The 17,932-nt window shown below is 45.5% G+C and overlaps 1 protein-coding gene across 1 annotated transcript in view; it reads right to left on the reverse strand.

Moving 5' to 3' along the window:
• The window catches only part of IQCA1 (IQ motif containing with AAA domain 1), a 150,194-nt gene that overhangs the window by 61,491 nt on the left and 70,771 nt on the right, over window positions 1-17,932 (reverse strand). The window contains exon 8 of the mRNA XM_059868160.1: window positions 13,880-14,052. Within this exon, the coding sequence (XP_059724143.1) occupies window positions 13,880-14,052 (173 nt within the window). The remainder of the gene's footprint in view (window positions 1-13,879; window positions 14,053-17,932) is intronic.

Genomic DNA, 17,932 nt, shown 5'->3' on the forward strand with positions numbered 1-17,932 from the left:
TATCCACCCTTTGGATATTTATACACCTTACAGAGGTCCCATCTCAGCTGTGCCTCCTCTTGAGGAGCCCCAGCTCCCTCAGCCCTTCCTCCTCACAGATGCTCCAATCCCTTCATCACCTCTGCAGCATCTGCTGGGTCCCCTCCAGGAGCTTCTGTTCCTGAGGAGCTCAGAAGTGGACACAGCACTCCAGAGGTGCCTCCCAGGGCTGAGCAGAGGGGCAGGATCCCCCCCTGACCTGCTGGGAATGCTCCTCCTGATGCACCCCAGGATCCCATTGACCTTCTTGTCCCCTAGGGAACACTCGTGGCTCAGGGACAGCTCCTTGTCCACCTCAAGAGATCTGGTTCTCTGTGGTTTATGTGAAAGCATAAATGAGCTATTTAATGATAATTCTGAGGCAATTTCATGCAGATGAAAGCAGTCTCAGTGCTTGATTTTTCCATGTTCATCCCAAGTGGCTTGTGCAGCCTTATTGGAATAAATCCCCATCAGGTGTACACAGAGTGTAAAACCAGGGAAAAGGGAGAATGTTGCAAAGTCCATCTATAAAATTAGAGATGTTTACACTCCTGATCAAGGCTAATAACCAAAAAGTTCACTAGAAAGAAAAATAATTTAGAACCTCTATTTTGGCATTTTAAAAGTGTGGGAAAAGACCAGGAGAAACATTCCAGATGAGCTCAGCTCTAAGCCAGGCATGGTATTAAGAGCAGCCATTTATCAGGAGTTTTAGCTCAAAACCCCAGTCATCTCTGCAGTCCAAGAAACACACTGTAATGCCTGAGGTGCCAAGTTCCCTAACTCTCACCTTTTTAGTTTTGGGAAAGAAAAATTGGGATGTTCTAATCCTGTACCTGTTTGGTGTGGCTCTGGTGCATGATCTATAGTTTCTCAAACTGGCTGGAATTGTGCAGACTGATAGAGCTGAATACCTTTTGCCTCTGCAAATGACTGATTCTTTCTGCACATTACTCAGTGGGATACACTCAGATTTAATCAAAAATAAGCACAAAGTGCAGCTTTTTTATTATTGTTAATTTAAATGACGGCTTAATAATGTGCTTTTAAATAATTTCTTTGGTAGACGGGGTCGGTGCTGCTGAGAGTTGCTGGCAACGTGGCAAAGAGGCTGGAGAACCAGGGATAAAAGGGATAAATTTTCTCTGGGAATTGGGAGCTGGAGCCTGCTCTGGGAAGCAGCAGAGAGCCCAAACACAGGTCATTTCCCCAAAGTGGTGCAACAGGCAAGGTGGGGTGGGACGTGCAGTTGGGAGGTGAGCCCTGCAGGGCAGCTTTGCTCAATCTTTTGTGCTGTTTTCCAGGCCTGGAGACGTGACTGTGCTGCTTGCCAGGCCTCTGCAGAGGATCAGTTGTCTGGGATGGCCTCATTGCAGGATAGCAGAGCTCCCTGGGGCAAAGGATGGGGAGGTTTGGGCAGGAGGGAATGCAGGCACACAGTGGGACAGGCAGCAGTCAGCTGTTCCCACCTTCGCTGCCAGCCTGGCAACAGACAGGGACAAGGGACAGGGACAGGGACAGGGACAAAGCCATGTCAGATGGGGTTTTTCAGTAGGGGATGGAGGTGGAAGGATGCTCTGGGATGGAGTTACCCCCTGTGCAGCAGCCCTGAGAGCTGAGCCCGTGATGGGAAGCACAGGACAGCACATGGCACAGCTCTGGTTCTGGAATTTTGGAACAATTGTGCTTTGCCTTGGAATGCTTGGAGGAGTCCTGCAGCCTTTAACTCACAGCCATGCTTTCAACCAGCAGCTTCAGGACTGGTTGCTGGATTAGATATGCTTTCCAGAAAAAAATAAAATAAATCTGGGAAGAGCTGTTTTTGAGCTGGTTTCCCTGTGTGATGGGGAACTCAAAGCAGGAGAGTAAATTTCCTTTCCAAGCCACCAAAGGATTACTGAGGCAGTAAGGGTTCTCTGGGAAGAGATGGGGGAGTATTTGAACAGATTTCAGGGCCAGGAAGTTTCCTGCTATTCCATAAATGTCTCAGGAAATACTGAACCAGCTTTTTTTGTGCTTCTACTCCCTTTGCTCAAGTCATGGAATCAAGGGATACTTTGGGTTGGAGGGACCTTAAAGTTCATCTCATTCCAAACCCTGGCCAGGGACACCTTCCACTGCCCCACGTTGTTCCAAGCCCTGTCCAGCCTGGCCTTGAACTCTTCCAGGGATGAGGAAATTCAAACACATTTGTATTTGGCACTAGATCTTACTGATTCAGTTATTATTACTGTTGATAACAGTTATTTTGTACAAGTAGAGCCTAAGAAGAGCCACCTAAACTCCCCTATATGCTATTAAATGTCTTTTATTCAGCCTAGGATGATCCTAAGCCTGCCTGACACAGCACACAAACCATAATAGCTGGGTGTTTTTAGAGTAAATTACTATAAATAATTAGAATTTCTGTTGTCTCTGCACAGGGCTGAAATGCAGCATGACTTAAAAGCCCTGGACTCTGACCTGGATAATAAAAACAACCTGCTTGATGGAGTCTGACTAATCTCCCCCATGCTGGAATTCCCAGTAAAACTGAAACACATTGGCTGTGGAAGGAATGGATGTGACTCAGGTTTCAGGCAAGTTCTTGCTCTGCTCACAGAAATACTGTCATCAAACCTTTTCAGCCTTGAATCTGAGTACAGGATTTGGATAGAGTGGCTTTAATGTGAATTTTGCCCTGGGAAGAGCTTCCCTAGGTGCTCACCAACCCTCACTGCCCAGCTAACAAAGGAGCAGCCTGGTGGTCTTGAGGGAAATAATAAAATAATTTTTAAAAAAGCTTTGTCTCACGTGCCCTTGCCATATTTCCCAGCCATGGGATTGCAGCCAGTGTTCTGCTGTCACCTAGAGCCTGTTCCAGCTATTCCACCATGGAAATCTTGAGGTTTAGGGGATAACCTGCTCGTGTTGCCTGCATCCTCCTTCCCCCTCAGCTCCTGCTCGTTGGATTTGCAGTGTAAGCCTGGAATTTTCTCTGCTGGGTGTGGAATTCACTTGGAATTCAGCACTTCAGGAACTTGTCAGCAGCCTGTTCAATAATCCTGTTGGCACACTGGAGCCACAGTGCCCTGAATCAGCCTCGTGTTCCAGCAGACATTCCCCTGCTGTGGTCCCCAGGGTGCAAAGTGGGAAAAAGCCCCTGCCAGTGAAAACAGGACAACAACTGGATTTCAGAATTAAACATATCCTTCTTCTCTTGGGGGAAAGAATAACAGGCTGTCATCCACAGCCACATTCCCAGGATTGACTTGATTCCTTCATCTTCTCCAAGTCAAATCTGTTCTCTTGGCAATCAAGTCTTTTTTAATATATTCACCTGCCACAGACATTGGGGAACTGCTCTTTTGTCTTTGCCTTGGAAACACTTCCTATTTTCTCTCAGTCTTTGGTCCTAACTGTGCCTATTTATCAAAATGGTAACTCATAGGGGTTTTTTTCCCCAGTTTTATGCTTCTTTCATCCCTTCTCTTCTGATTCTGCCTCTCCAGCTCCTCGTGGCTGCTTCTGCTCTCCCTTTGCTCTGCTTGTGTCAGTCCATGCCACGGTTCTTTTTACCCTCCTTGCCTCCTTTCTTCTTTGCATTCTACAGAGCCAAGGCTGAAAATGCCTTTTCCAGCTCCTCTGCTTGCTTCTCCAAAGAGATCCATCTGTGGAGCAAGGGCTGTAGCTTGGGAGCCAGTGCTCTGTGCTTCATGCTCATTTTTATTCTCCCTAGTTCTGAGCTTTCCCCTTAGTCTTTCTCTTCCCAGAATATCCATTAAACACCTCTCCTCTGCCAGCCACTGGCTCTTCAGTGCTTCTACCAGGCACCAGTGGGACTCCTGGCTCTTTTTTCTTTGCCTGTTTCTTGTTTCTGTATCCCAGCAGATCTTTGCTTGTTGGAAATGGGGAAGTGGGGAAAATTGCTTCTTCCTCCTGCTCTGTATTAACTTGCTGGAGAAGACACCTCTCCCTGGCACAGTAGAGTGAAATAATAGCTGGGCTGGGTCTCTTCCCCTTCCCCTTGGGATTCATTCCCTTCTTCCTTTCTCTCTTTCTCATTGATTAGGACCAGGCTCTGCTGGTTAGACCAAGAGCAGATCAGATGGCAGAGCAGGCTCCCCTGGGCCAAGCCTAGTAGGTATCTAGCTGGATTCCTGAAAGAGACACCAGCTCCAAGGTGAACATCAGGCCCCAGTTACCAGTTTGAAACACCCCACTGCTCTGTTCCTGCCTTCAGAAACCCAGCCTGCTGTGTTAGGACTCTGCCTGAGAAAGGAGTAGAGGAGAACAGCAGCTTAACACACCCACTGAACGGGCACAGCCTGCAGGATTTTCCAGGAAAAAAAACCAAAAAAAGCCCAATCCTGCCTTTCAGACATGTAGAGCTTTATTATAACAAGCTGCTGGCAAGTGTAAGTCCCTGGGTGCCACTGATGTTTGTGTCTGTGTGAGTATCTATGACAACAAATAAACCTAATGTTTGGGAAGTGTCCTTGGGAATCTCACTGGGGGGGTTGCTGCATTAAGTCGGGAACACTTTGCATTTTCAGACTTTTAATTCCTAAGTATTATGGAGATGAGTATGAAGTGCTTTAGGAAAATGAACTAATTAGCTACCAGATTTTATTTTTCTTGTGTGTAAATGGGCCAGCTCAGACTAATGCTATTTACTTTAGCTGATTCCAGACTTTTGAATGTATAAAGAAGGGAATATTTTTAGGACTAATGCTATTTACTTTAGCTGATTCCAGACTTTTGTATGTATAAAGGAGGGAATATTTTTAGGACTAATGCTATTTACTTTAGCTGATTCCAGACTTTTGGATGTATAAAGGAGGGAATATTTTTAGGAGCTTTAATTCTAAGCAGGAGGCTTAGCCTCAGTGGACTGTGGGTATCCGTGGGTCACTAGCAGCCATTTGAAGAAGGTAGAAAAGGGGATCTAGCCTCAATTTTTTGTAATGGTCAGTTTTGCTTCTAGAGTGCTACAAATCAAAAATTGGGAAACCTGGAGTTATCCTACAGAGCAGTGGTTGGGATGGGCAGGTCTGTGAGAATGGATCAATGTAGTTAAAGGCATAATAATTATGCTAAATAAATGAAAATGTCTAATTGGGCCCATCTTTTTGCTCTCAGGAGTTTTACCTCTCTCTTTGGCCCTTGTGCCTTTTGGAGCAGAAATGTCTCTGCTATCCCTGTAAAACTTCACACAGGCTGAGGACAATCTTGCCTTTGGTCTACAGCTGAAAACTACAGAGACAGAAACTAGGGCAGGAATGGGGTGGGGAAAAGGTAAAGCCTTTTTGGGCAAAGTGATTTGGGAGCAAGCAGGTTGAGGAGAGCCTGTAGAAGAACTGTGCTCGTTGTGGCTTTGCTGATGTGAGGCTGTTGAGATCTGAATGAACTTTTCATGTTGCTTCTGCATAATTTATGTGCAGGTGTGGCAAGAGGTGTGCAGTGCAAATCCTGCCTGATGGAGAGCTGAGTATCAGCTCACAAATGCTGGAAGTTCTGAGCACTCCTGCAAAAGGTGCTGAGGAAAAGCCCCACCACAGGCAGAAAGCTCAAAGTGCCACAGCACTGAAATGTGTTTTTTCCTGGTTTTGCATTGGTGAACTGCTTGGAGAACAAGGCTGTGATTCTGCCTGGTTGTAACAGCCTTGAAAGAGGCTCAAAACCAACAATGTCTTATTCTCTGAATCCCTGTGGAAGTCAATGGGAGTCTGCTTAGAATGAGGATGATTAAATAACATCAGGACCTGACTCTCTTCCCAGTGAATGCAAAACCTCTCAGGGAAAGGAGAGATCAGTCAGGGAAGATCCCTAAGGGCTTTGTGATCTGAGATAGCTGAGAGTCTATCTGGAAAGGAATCACAGTCTTTGGAAAGCTGGTGAAGATGTGCTTATGTGCAGCACTGGTGCACTTGGTGATTAAATAAAAGTTCAGGAGCATGACTTGTCATGTTGAAAACCCCTTGGGGAGCTCCATTTGCACCTGTGCTGCTTTAAGAATCTTCTTTTCATTCCTTAAAAATTTGGATAGTTGAATGAGCAAAACCCAGGATTGCAAAGAGCCTTTGCATGTGTTTTCAATCACTACACAGAGGTGGCAATCATAAATCCAGGTGTCAAACTGGAAATAAAATGTTATCTCGGAGTTTGTGGTGATTCAGAAAGCAGAACTGGTGATCTTATCAATGCCTCTCTGGAGATGTGACACCAGGGTTCAAGTGGCCTTGCTGTTTCAGATACCTGCAGCCAAGATTTATCTGTGTGTGGGAAATAGATGAATCCAGGGGCTTCCTGCTGGTGCCCCCCAAAGCCATGGAGCTGCCTCCATTAATGTCAGCACGCTCGTAAATTCTGAGCTTGCACTGAAGGAGCCAACTTCTGCCACTGCACAGAAGCTTCCAGAGGTGTCCCCTGCCTCCTGTAAATCCATGGACACCCAGTAAAGTAGATTAACTGCAGGTGGACTTCATAACAGCTGTCCCTCTTTTGGAATTAGAGGGGTTCACACCTCTAAAAAGATGACAGCATGGTGCTCCCATAAGCAAGAAAGGCCTGAAGGGTTTTTTTTGTTGTTGTTTTGTTTCAAATGGCTTTCAGGTTAGGTAGTTGATTGCAATCTATGGGAAAACAGGTTGCAGAGCTGTTGGCTCCACTCTCCCCTGCCATAAACAAACAATTCTCTTGTTTCTGATAACTTATTTCCCCTCTATTAAAGGAACCCAGTGGGTTATTTGCTTTGGTTCACTCCTCCCGTGAGCCAGTGGTGCATTTGCATTCCATTCCCCTCCTCCCTCCAGCCCTAAAGATGCCTGCCAAAATTAGTCAACAGATAACTACACAGTGGAAGCTTTTAAGAACGTGTTAGGAAAGGCTTGAACATTACCCATTAATGTTTACAGCTCCTAATTATGTTAATTAATCAGTCTTGGAGGCTGGCTGAGCCGGGAGCCCAGAGGCAGGATTTCAGTTCCCACAGATGTTCTTTAAGTCACTGCCATGCCTGCTTGCAGTGAGGAGCTCAGCAGGCTCTGCCTGCCAGGATATTTGTGCTGGGCCCTGGACAGCCTTTGCTGGGTGCTTCCTGCTGGATTTTGAAACTCCCAGCACCTGGGAGCAGGCTGAGCTGTGTTCAGGGAGAGGGATGCTCTCTGTCCCTGCAGAAATGCCTTTTGGCAGGGGAGAGAGGCACTCAGAGAGCATCAGCACTAATTGCTGGGATACAGGGCTTGCTGCCTTGGCAAAACCTGGCATGGCTGGCTCTGTCAGAAAACAGAGGTGAAACTACTGATAGAAACCCTCCCCCCAGACATTGCCCATTTTAATAATGTTTCTTTACTTCTGCAGGAAGACCAAGTGTTTGGGCAGAGGACACCCCAGGTTGTGCCATCCTCTTTCAGAGCTTCGTTTCCATAACTCAGAACTTGTCTTCACTCTCCTGAGGAAAACCAGAAGATTTGGATAAGAGACACAACCCTGCAGAGGAATTCAGAGGGAGAATCTCCTTGTTTTGTGCTACTCCTAGAAGAATTTGGTTTGTGTAAACTGCACAAAGTACAAGAGAGCAGGTGAAGATGTATTCAGGTGAGGACAGGAGAAAATATGGTGCAGGTACAGATCTCTTTCTAATTTAGTTCAGCTCATCCTCATCTGGTGGAATTAGCAGACAACCACTTATTTATCCCCATATCCTGATTTTTAGCATGAGCTCACAGCTGCTCCTAGCTGATAACTTGTGCTCCTGGGTGGAATGTCACATGCAAGTGGTTTGTGAGTGTGTGACAATCCTTTAATGATGACAGGGAAAACAAGTAGTGAACATTTTCATTAGGTGAAAAGAGAATGGTTCTTCACCCATCTACAGATGGCTCTTGTGGGCAGCAACTCCTCTCTGTGTTGAATATCAAGTGCCAAATACCAAAGAGGCATTTTTTGGGTAGGTTCCTACAGCAGGAATGCCCCTGCAGTGTGGGAAATGGATTTGTAGGGAATTTTTAAAGTGTGGCAGAAGGTTTACATAGTATGTGTTTGTATGTAAATACAAATTACAGCAGGAATTCCTGCAGGAGTTCCTACAGCAGGAATGCCCCTGCAGGAGTGGCAGAGAAGAAGGGAATGGTTTTTCCAGACTCACAGGGCACTGCATGGAGAGAGACCTGTGATCAAAGGGCTGGATGTCTCTGGTTGTGGTCCAAGGATGCTCAGGCTGGCGCTTGCTCTTGGACAACTGGAGTGGCTCATGTCTGCTGGAGTGGCTTGTGGCACCAAACCTGGTTTTTAAGCAATTTTCCCATCAGCTGTTGCAGGAGTGGCTGCCATACTGTGTGGAGGCTGCAGTCCCTGCTCCTGGGCTGCTTGGACAGCAGTGCTGGCAGGGAGAGGTGAGCCAGATGGGACTGGAAAGCGAGGTGAGCCCGGATGGGTTTGGAGCTGCAATTCCTTGGGAGCAGAGCAGAGGAGGGGCCCTGTTGGCACTGCTGGGGTGCCATCCCTCTCTGTCCTGTTGGCCAGGCTTCCCTGCCAAGGGATGGCCTGGCAGCTTCACCACTGACTCCAAAACAGCAGAGTGCACAGAGTGGGAGATGGGCAGTGCCTGACACTGCTGCCTCAGGTTTGAGCTTTTCTGTTTATCACATTCTGTGCTGCTTTAGTGTGTGGGTCTGAGCATATTAGGGGATGGTGAGTTCTCTGCACAGAGCAGGGAGACAAAACAATTCCTGCTCTAGCTGGGGACCAAGGACAAATGATCCAAATCTCAGCCCAGGAGCACAAACAACGTGGGCTGGAGAGAGAAAAACAAGAAAGATGGGCCTTCATAACCTAAGCTGTAATTGGACAATTAACTCCAAAATGCAAATGGAGCAGAACTTATAAAAGTGAGAGACCCCGTGACCAGGTGTCCATTTTGGGACCATTTTGGTTCATCTTGGGTGTAGCCCTGGCTGGGCTCTTGTGCTGCCCACGGTGGATCCATTGAGGCCTCCTAATAAATCCCTGCTTTATTCTTTAACTCTGTCTAACCTCTGTTCTAGGCCAGCCTTCACAAGGCATCAACACAAATGAACACTTTCCCTATTCTGTGGGATTTCAGTGCAAAAACCTCTCTCTCCATTCATCTCCCTCCTGCCTCCCCCTTCCCCACCCCCTGCTGCCCAGGCAGCCCCAGGAACAGAAGTATTGGCAGTAACCTCAGCTCCACAAAACAGGCTGGGGAAAAAAGGGAAACAAAACACCATCACTTCCTATTTCTTTCTCTTCCCTCTGCATCAAAGCCCAGGCTGGCTGTCAGGAATGTTCAAAATGAATAAATAAAGCACAGGAACCCCCCCTGCTTCAGGAGGAGTCTCATTCACTCACCATGAAGCTTGGCCAATTCCTTTTCTGCCAGTACTCGAGTCAGCAGGCAGAGCAAGAAGATCATTCAAAGCTAATCAGTAAAGTGTAAACCTATTATGAAAGCACATTTACCCCTCACTGCCTCCTCCCTCCTGAAAACCAATCCCCAAATCTGTGGGAATAACACACAGCCTCCATAAAAGTTGCTATTACTTAGATCTCCTGTTATTAGGTCAGTGATGGCACTGATGAAATGCTCCCCAGAGCTCTGAGCAGTGGTGGATAAATCCTGCCAGAAATTCATGGATTAATTTGTTACAGCTCGAGGGCATGAGGCACAGCACAGCAGAGCCCGGGCATGAGGCTCTCCCCTGTGATTCTGGAGGCCATCTCTGGTAATAAAAACCTCATCTTGATTTCTCATCCTTTGTATTGATTTCTGTCAGAAAAGACTTGTCTTAGACAAAGATCCTGCTGTATTTCTTTAGATAATAAAGGGATCCTTCTCCCCTTTTCTGCCCATCCCTTTCTGAAATTCATTTTAGGGATGACTCTAACAAGACTGGTTATTTGGGAACTGCTTTATGCATTGGGTAAAGAATTGAGAAGATGATGACTGGCTTTGCATATTCAGCACAAAATCCTAAATGTGAAATTAAAGAAAAATGGGGTTGGTTTGGAACATGAAAGGAAATTGAAGCTTAAACCCCAGCTCTGCTGTATCTTAATATGAAACTCTGATATTAATTGAATGCATGGAATGTGTGGGACTCAAGGGATTCCCATCCAGACTCAGATCTATAGAATCATAGCAACTGCTAATTTTGGATCATTTGCAATCCTGCCCTTGGAAAAAAAATAAAAGAAGGGCAGGTCTGTAGGTAAACTGCATGATGCTTCTTCACAAAGCTTTCATAAACAATTATTTTTCTTTTCTAGTGTGGCTGGACAAGGCAACATGGAAATATGGAAGGCTTTATGTGAATAATTTGCAAATCAAAAAAGAGCAGCTCCACAGAAGTCAACCCAGGTAAATTGAAGGACTGGTGGTAAGGCTGAAAAATGCAATGTGATATCAAAATTATTTTATCTTCTCTGCAGTAGGATTGATATAAGCAACTGGAACAATTTCATTTACTCTATTCCTTTGGGTTTTGCTTTCCTTGGCTTTTTTATAACCTCTCTTCCTAAGAAGCTACTTTGGATCTTGCAATGACTGAAGCTGTTCCCTTGTGCAATGAAAGCGATAAATATTTACAGCAGCTCTTACAAGTTGAAAAATTTAATATGTGCTCATTCCTTTTGTAATCTAAGAGTAACTGTGCTGAAAGACAATACCTGCTAATTGTATTTTCTATCACAGTCTTTTCAGAGTGAGGGATAAAATATGGAACTTTGGCTTTATTTTCTACTCCACACAGCAAAATTTATTAAAAAGAATCTTTGTTCCCCTTTATCTATTTATTTAATAGACTATAAAAAATGGTAAACTCTGTCAAAAAGCCTAGTTGAAGAATAATTTATAAGCTACAATTAGCTGTTGATCTGTCAGACTGGCTTAGAGGAGAGCCAAAATATATCCTAGCAGGTAATAATTAATGCAAACCTTGACACTTCAGGCCTGGCCCTCTGTTGAGCAGGACACAGCTCCCAGTTCTTTGGCAGGAAAGCCTGGCTCTGCAGGATACACACACTCCCCTTGTGGAGAAACAGGCTGATTTTTTTGTTGTTTTTAAACCTATTTTGGATGCCAGCAAATGTGTTTGAGGGGAAAGTGATTGTGGTCACTTAGACAGAGGCCTGCTGTGAAGAGCAGGACTCAGGCAGCTCGCTCTGCTTCCTCTCAGCTCTGTAAATCACTGCCTCACTCAGCCAGAGTCAAATGAGCTCCAGCACTGGGCCATGTCCAGCCTGTGCTGCAGCTGATGGCAGCTCTCCCACTGCCTTCACCAGGGGCAGAATTTCATCTGCTCAATCACCAGAAGAGCTTTTATCAATGAGAGCTGTCTGGTCTTGGCTGAACCATGCACTAATGATTTTTAGGGGTCATGACAGAGAGTTCATTTGAAAGGAGAGAGTAACAGGGAGTATGATGGGGCTTGGAGCAACCTGGCCTAGTGGAAACTGTCCCTGCCCATGGCAGGGGGTGGAATGAGATGAGCTTTAAGGTCCCTTCCAGCCCAAACCACCCTGGGTTTCTCTGATCAAACACTGACTGCAACAAGTGTGACACTGTCCCTCTGCCACCAGCAATGACCCTGCTCTCAGGCAGGCCACAGAACTGCACATCTTGAGCCAAAAAGCAGTTTTAATCCTAATCAAACCATCTGGATAGGAAATGGTTAATGGTTACAATATGCTATTGTTTCAGATGGGTGGGTTATTGGACAGGGTTGGAAGGGAGCTGTTTTCTCACCCTGTCTCAAATGCAGCAGGGCAAGCCTGACTGGAGGCTTATCTCTAAGCACCCTGTGGGTCTATCTGAGTCCCATCTAATATAATCCCTTGCTCAGGGGATTATTCATAAAACTATCCAAGATCAGTTAATGTGGTGCCTTAATTCCAGCACCTGCTTTAATCTTTGTTAACTTTCAAATCTAGATGAGATTCAAGACTACTGAACCTGACTAGGCAGACCAGAAAAAGGAATCCTTGGAGCTTGTTTAATCAGGTATGTTCACATGCTGGGCTACTGGTGTGCCTCTAGCCTTGAGTCTCACCTGAAGTTGAGATATAAATGCAGCAAAGAAGTCCCATTCTGCTTGTAAGGACTGCAAAAAGAAAGCTCAGCACTTTACATGCCACCTCAGACAGGTACATGAGGCTGAGGGCTCCCCTGAATTAGGCAGCAGGAGTTTTGATGAAGTGCCCTCTCAGCCATCCCTCTGCACCTCCCTCCACTGAACCATGGCTTCAGCTTCCTCAAATGATCCTTTGGATGGGTTAGGCTGCTGGTTGGCTCTGCTCTTAAGGGTCTCTGTGGACCAGATTTAACTTTTAATAGTGTCTCATAATGTCTTTAAAGAGGTTTATGGCTCAGCCTGGTTCTCTGGGAGATGGCCTGTTCCCTGCTAATCTGCTACAGAAACATTGCCATTGGTTCCTGCAGAATTTCAGGGAGTTCTCCCCCAGCTCCCCAGCCAAGTTAATTGGACACAATTGACCTGTGGTAGAGAATGACTATTAGGTGAGGAATATTAAGCAAGGGGAATAAGATCTCTCTGTAGCTCAGAACATGCTGGGAGCTGTGGGGAATGGCAGGAAATGGCAGCTCAAGGAGTGTGCAGAGCAGGCCCTGGGAGAGGGTTGATTTAAGGAATGGGAAAGTGCTTTGCAATAACTGAGGTTTGTAAAACCAGCAGCTCTTTCCAAAGGAGAGTAAAAATACACTGCAGTCTTGAGAGTCTGTAAGAGGCAAAAGTGCAAGCAAGAAGAGAAATAGGTTGTGGCAGACCTGTGAGGGTGCTGGTTTTGATCATTCTTTCTTTTTCAAACAAACACTTCACTGTAGCACAGCTGCCCAAACCTGACTGAAGGAGGCAAGGAACAAACAGGGCAGGATTTTACCAGAATGCCTTTGTGTTTCCAGCTGGAAACTGCACGCTGAAGGCAAGTCCAGTACCCCGAGCAAACACTCAGTGATTAATGGGCATGACACTGGTCCACAAGACAAATATGAGCTCTGTAACATCCCTGAGCTGCTCAAGACAAAAAAACAGTTTGCAGAGCAGCTTCATGCTGACCAAATGAAGCCTTGCTGCCAAATTCTGGAAGTTTTGGTTGCTGCTTCCCAATTTACTTTCACACACTGATCCTCTGGATGGGGTAAATCCCATAAAATTATAAAACCAGCCCATATTCCTTAGGACAAGAGTTTCCAGTGTCAGAATTGCCAGTCTCAAAAGTTCTTTGGCTGAAGTGAACTTCCTGAGAGAATCAGAGGTGTCAGCAGAGGGTTTAAAAGTGTGTAAGTATGTGCTTAACTCTACTGAGACGTGAAGTTTCCCTGAGATCAGCAGAGTAAAGTTCCATTTGGGGGGAGTGGCTCCAAGGTCAGGCCTCAAGAACAAAAGTGCTTCAGATTCATGGCTAATACCAGCAGCAGGATGGCAGTGCCAGTGACGTGATGTGATTTGCTATGGCAAATAATGGTCCTTCCATCTCATGGAAGAGTGAGTTCCCTCTCTTAAACCTCAGGGAGAAAAGTCACTGCTCCTGAAGTTTACAGCGTGCTGCTTGTAATTCCAAAGACTGGGCCCAAGGTAATGTGCAAGGTGAAAGTGTCCCCCTTGAGTATTTGTGGATCTGATCCACAGCCAGTGACTGAAGGAGCACCTCTGACCCCTGCCAGGAGCTCTGGGCTCTCCAGTCAGGAATCCTCCAGCTCAGCTTTGCAGCTGGTGCAGAACTAACTCCTCACCTGGGACTGGCACCACTGCACTAAAGATGGATTTTGCAGTTTGTAGGAACCCAAAATCAGGCTCTTTGGGGCAAATGGACTGGTTCAGGGGTACGTGTTTCTGCTTACCTGCACTCGAGGAAGCACTGGGTGATCTCGTTCTGGAGGGTTTCCTTGATGTGGGGCCCCTCTGCTGTCCTCAGCTCATGCCTGAAGGAAAAGTTTGGTCTTTCCCGGACTTCACCTTCCAGGACATTTGCTTTCTGCAAACTGCTCATTGCCTCCAAGTCAGGAGGCAGACTCTGAAAATGAGAGGAGAAAATAAAAGGAATGAATGAAAAGAAACTTAATATTTACTGGAATGCCAGGCTGACAGTGAATCTGAGCTTAAGCCTTAATTTACTTGCAGGAAGCCAGGAAAAAAAAACAACCCTGTGCTCATAAAAAGTGCCTGGATGCACACAATGGTCTATTGTTGGTATTTCAGCATTAATTAACAACATTGCAATGTACAAAAACAACCTTTGCAGCGTGGGATCCTGGATCTCAATGAGACAGGTGAGAAAGCTGCTGTTCTGCAAATGCCAGCTTTATCCATGTCAGAAGGGTGCCAGAGAATTTTTTAATTGAATTTTCAAATGTCTGGACTTCCCATTGGTGCTTTTTAATTAGCCAGTATTGTTTTTAATTTGTGCACTGAAATTTTTCTATGCACACTGCTTGGTCAGTGGTTTCCTGGTATTTTGTTACAGCTGGTCAGACTCCTTTAGGAAATCAACTTCCCTTGAGGAACAACAACAACAACAAAAAAGGAATAAACAACCCCCCCCCCCCCCCCAAACACTATAACAAAAATCACAGCTCCCCAAGTTTCCCATGATTTGATAACCTTGGAAAAAAGGGCTTCTCAGCCAGTTTCAAGTCTTACAATAATTTCTGCTCTGTGATTGATTTTACACATGTAGTGTGAAGGAGAAAAATGAAAGTCTTTCTGGTATTCAAATACAGAAGCATGAAAAAACCCATCTATGTGGGTGGGCTGAAACTATGCATTTTTCAGCTTGCAATCATTGATAAAATTAAGATGGTCCCAGTGTTTTATGAGCTATTTCTACCTTGTAAGTGTAGAGAAAAATCTATTTTAAAAATCAACTTGTGAACTGGCTTTGTGGTTTTAGTTTTTCTTAATTCTGGAACAAAATGTTTTTTTTTCATGTACCTGGGAATTATTAATCATATTGTCTGATGGTGTATGGCAAATTTAAGAAGGGAAAAGAAAAGAAAATATGACAATCTCGTTTTGTGGTATAATTTTATTTCTTTTCAAAGTCACTGACTGACATAGGTGGCAACATATGTGAACATGGTTTGCAAGGAAAAAAACAATGTTATTTTGCTCTGGCCTTTCAACTTCAGAGCATACAGCAATTATCCTGAACTGGCACATCTCAGACTGATTCAGTAATGCATTCTTCCTGCTCTGGTGATGTATTTTCTGGTGTGCTCCAAGTCCCAATTCCTGAGGCCTCCCGCGAAGACAAAAAGCTCTGTCAAAGCTTTGGCCAGCTCATATTTAAGGTCTGTTATTCCCTGGTTTTCTGTGCTTCCACCAGGTTCCAAAAATCACTAATAAGTGCCAAGCAACTTTGCTTTCTGAGCACCCAGAGGGATCCCACAGTGTCCAAAGCAAGCACACAGGCCCCATTCAGGAAAGCAATTTACTGCATCTGGGATGTGTGACTCGCACTGTGCCCCAGGAGTGGGTCAAGGCCACCAGGGAGAAAATATTCAGGAGGAAATAAGAACAGCAGTGTGCTTCTGAAAGGTGGCTGCACATGTTCCCTCCTTGAATATGTGACCCCAAGTGCTGCCTTTTACCCTGAGATGTCACCTCTGCTCAATTCCCAGTTTTCAGGGAAGTTGAGTGTTTCCAATCTTCCTCCTCACCAGCACCTATTTATGAGTATAACACGGCTACTATTGACAGTGTTTATTTGTATTTCACCATTGTCTGCCTTGCTGATGTTAAACAAAGCCCAGGACAGCCAGATGTGATGCTGCTCTCTCAGGGGCTCCTTTGGAAACCAGAGGAGCCCCTACAAGGCCTGTATTTCAGACTGAGATCCAAAACCAACTCCTCTACTTGGGCCCCTGCAGCAATCCTCAGGGGATTCCTGAGAAATTCCCAGCAGGTGGGCAGGAGGATGCCTGCAGCTTTAGTGAGGCTGATGGAGAGAAACAGGCTCCTCTGCAGCACAGCCTGCACACTGAAAGGTGAAATGTCACCAGGTGAGCAGGGAAGGGTCAGTTCCTGCACCACCTGAACTGCTGGGTGCATGATCCCTCCCTTCTGCTCAGGCTCTGGCACTCACCTGACCCTCCAGTTCAGCTCCATAAAAAGCAGAAAATAATCCCTTTTGTCTTCTCCTCTCCTCCCACCTCCTCAAGTTACTCATTTCCCACTGTTAACAAGGTGGTTCAGCCAGCCAAGGAGCAGCTGAGGGCCAGTGCCACAGCAAGGGCAGAGGTGGCCAGTGGGACCAGAGCAAGGTGGGGAGCAGAAGCACAGGCAGCAGAGCTCCTCCCTGCCATCCCAGAAGCTTTGCAGCTCCTCTGAGCTGCTCTCCACTGCATCTTGAGGGAGCAGCTTGTCCCACTGTGAATTTATTCAGCCTCCCTTTCAGCAGCCCCAAAGCCAGAAGAGGTAACAACTGTTTGAAGTGGCAAACAGGAGGTGCCAATGTCAGATCAGCTCTAGGAAATTCTTATCTCAAACAGAGAATTGCTACAGCCCATATCTGATGTCAAGAAGCTGCTGTGGACACAGCCCAGGTAGCTCTGAACCAGCTGGCTCTGATGCTGATAACAAGGCCATGAGATATGTTCTGGTTGGCAAAACCCAACCAAGCCTTGGGTAAATATGTGTGCAGCTCCCTGTGTGAGCACCATTCAGTTATCAATACATCTGCTAACAGGAGTTTATCAGCACCAAGGCTGGAGTACAGACACAAACCTGCAGAACACCTTAGGAGTAATCGTATTTAATTTAACTTAATTTTATTTTATTTTCCACAGTCCAGTTTACTATAAGAAAACAGAAGAAATGAGAATTACTTCTAGAACACAATCCCAGCCATTCCTCTTCAGTTTTTCCCTAAAGAAAAAGCATGAAAGAGAGCAGAAGTTGATAAGGCTGTATTCTCCTCTTTCCCCCAGTCCTCCTGATTTCTTGTTTGGCAGTAACACGCTCCAGCTGTGATGGGAGCAGGACAAGAGGAGCACAGCTGGCTGTGAGAAATGAGGCCTGAAGGACTCAGGGCTGGCTGCTGAGGAACTTACACAGAGTGCCCTGTCCATGGGGGAAGAGCAGGAGGTGTCAGGAACCCAAGGAGAGGAGAAGAGGATAAAAGCACTGGCTGGCAGTGAGGACATCATGCCATGGGCACTTGGTTTTTAAATAAAACAGCACAGGTGAATGTACAGCTGGCTTAGCTGTCACTTTGAAATCAATGCAGTCATGTAAAGAAAAAATGGACTTGAGGAAAGCAAGGATGAGGAGACATCAAAAGAATTTATGTGTACGTGGGCCAAGTGAAATGGAGACTATGTTAAAAAACATTAGAACTGATCCAAAAGTGTGGATGCTCAAGGAAGTGAATTAATTGATTAAGCAAGGAAGAAGAGGAACTAGACAAAACTAAGAGTGGGAGGGAATTTAGCAACATAACCTAAATATTGACACTGGGGCAGTGAGAGCTGCTGAAGAGATGTAAAAAGATGTCCAGAGGATAGAACTGTCAGTTCTCTACCATTTGTCAAGAATTTTCACAGAAAACGCTTTTCTTCTGTCAAGTAAATGATGATATAAAATGTTTTAGGCTATTTAAACACTTGGAAAAAAGAAAATAAGCGATGAATAGAATAAGGTGATACCTTCCAGCTTTGCAGCTGAAGAAAGCTGCTCTGTTAAACTTGTTTTATTTTGTCCACAGTGTTCTTGACCTAATCACAGAAGTGAGTCACCTTAAACCTCACCAGCTTCAGGGTTTTGTTTACCATGGAACCTCTATTGACAATTTTCATTTGGAAGGCTGGAAGTGGATGGGCTTTAAGGTGCTTCCAACCCAAACCATTCCATGATTTTATGGTTTCAGCATAAAACACATTCCTAACCCTGTTTCA

This window comes from Haemorhous mexicanus, chromosome 26 (assembly GCF_027477595.1).
Source record: "Haemorhous mexicanus isolate bHaeMex1 chromosome 26, bHaeMex1.pri, whole genome shotgun sequence".
NCBI classification, from domain to species: Eukaryota; Metazoa; Chordata; class Aves; order Passeriformes; family Fringillidae; genus Haemorhous; species Haemorhous mexicanus.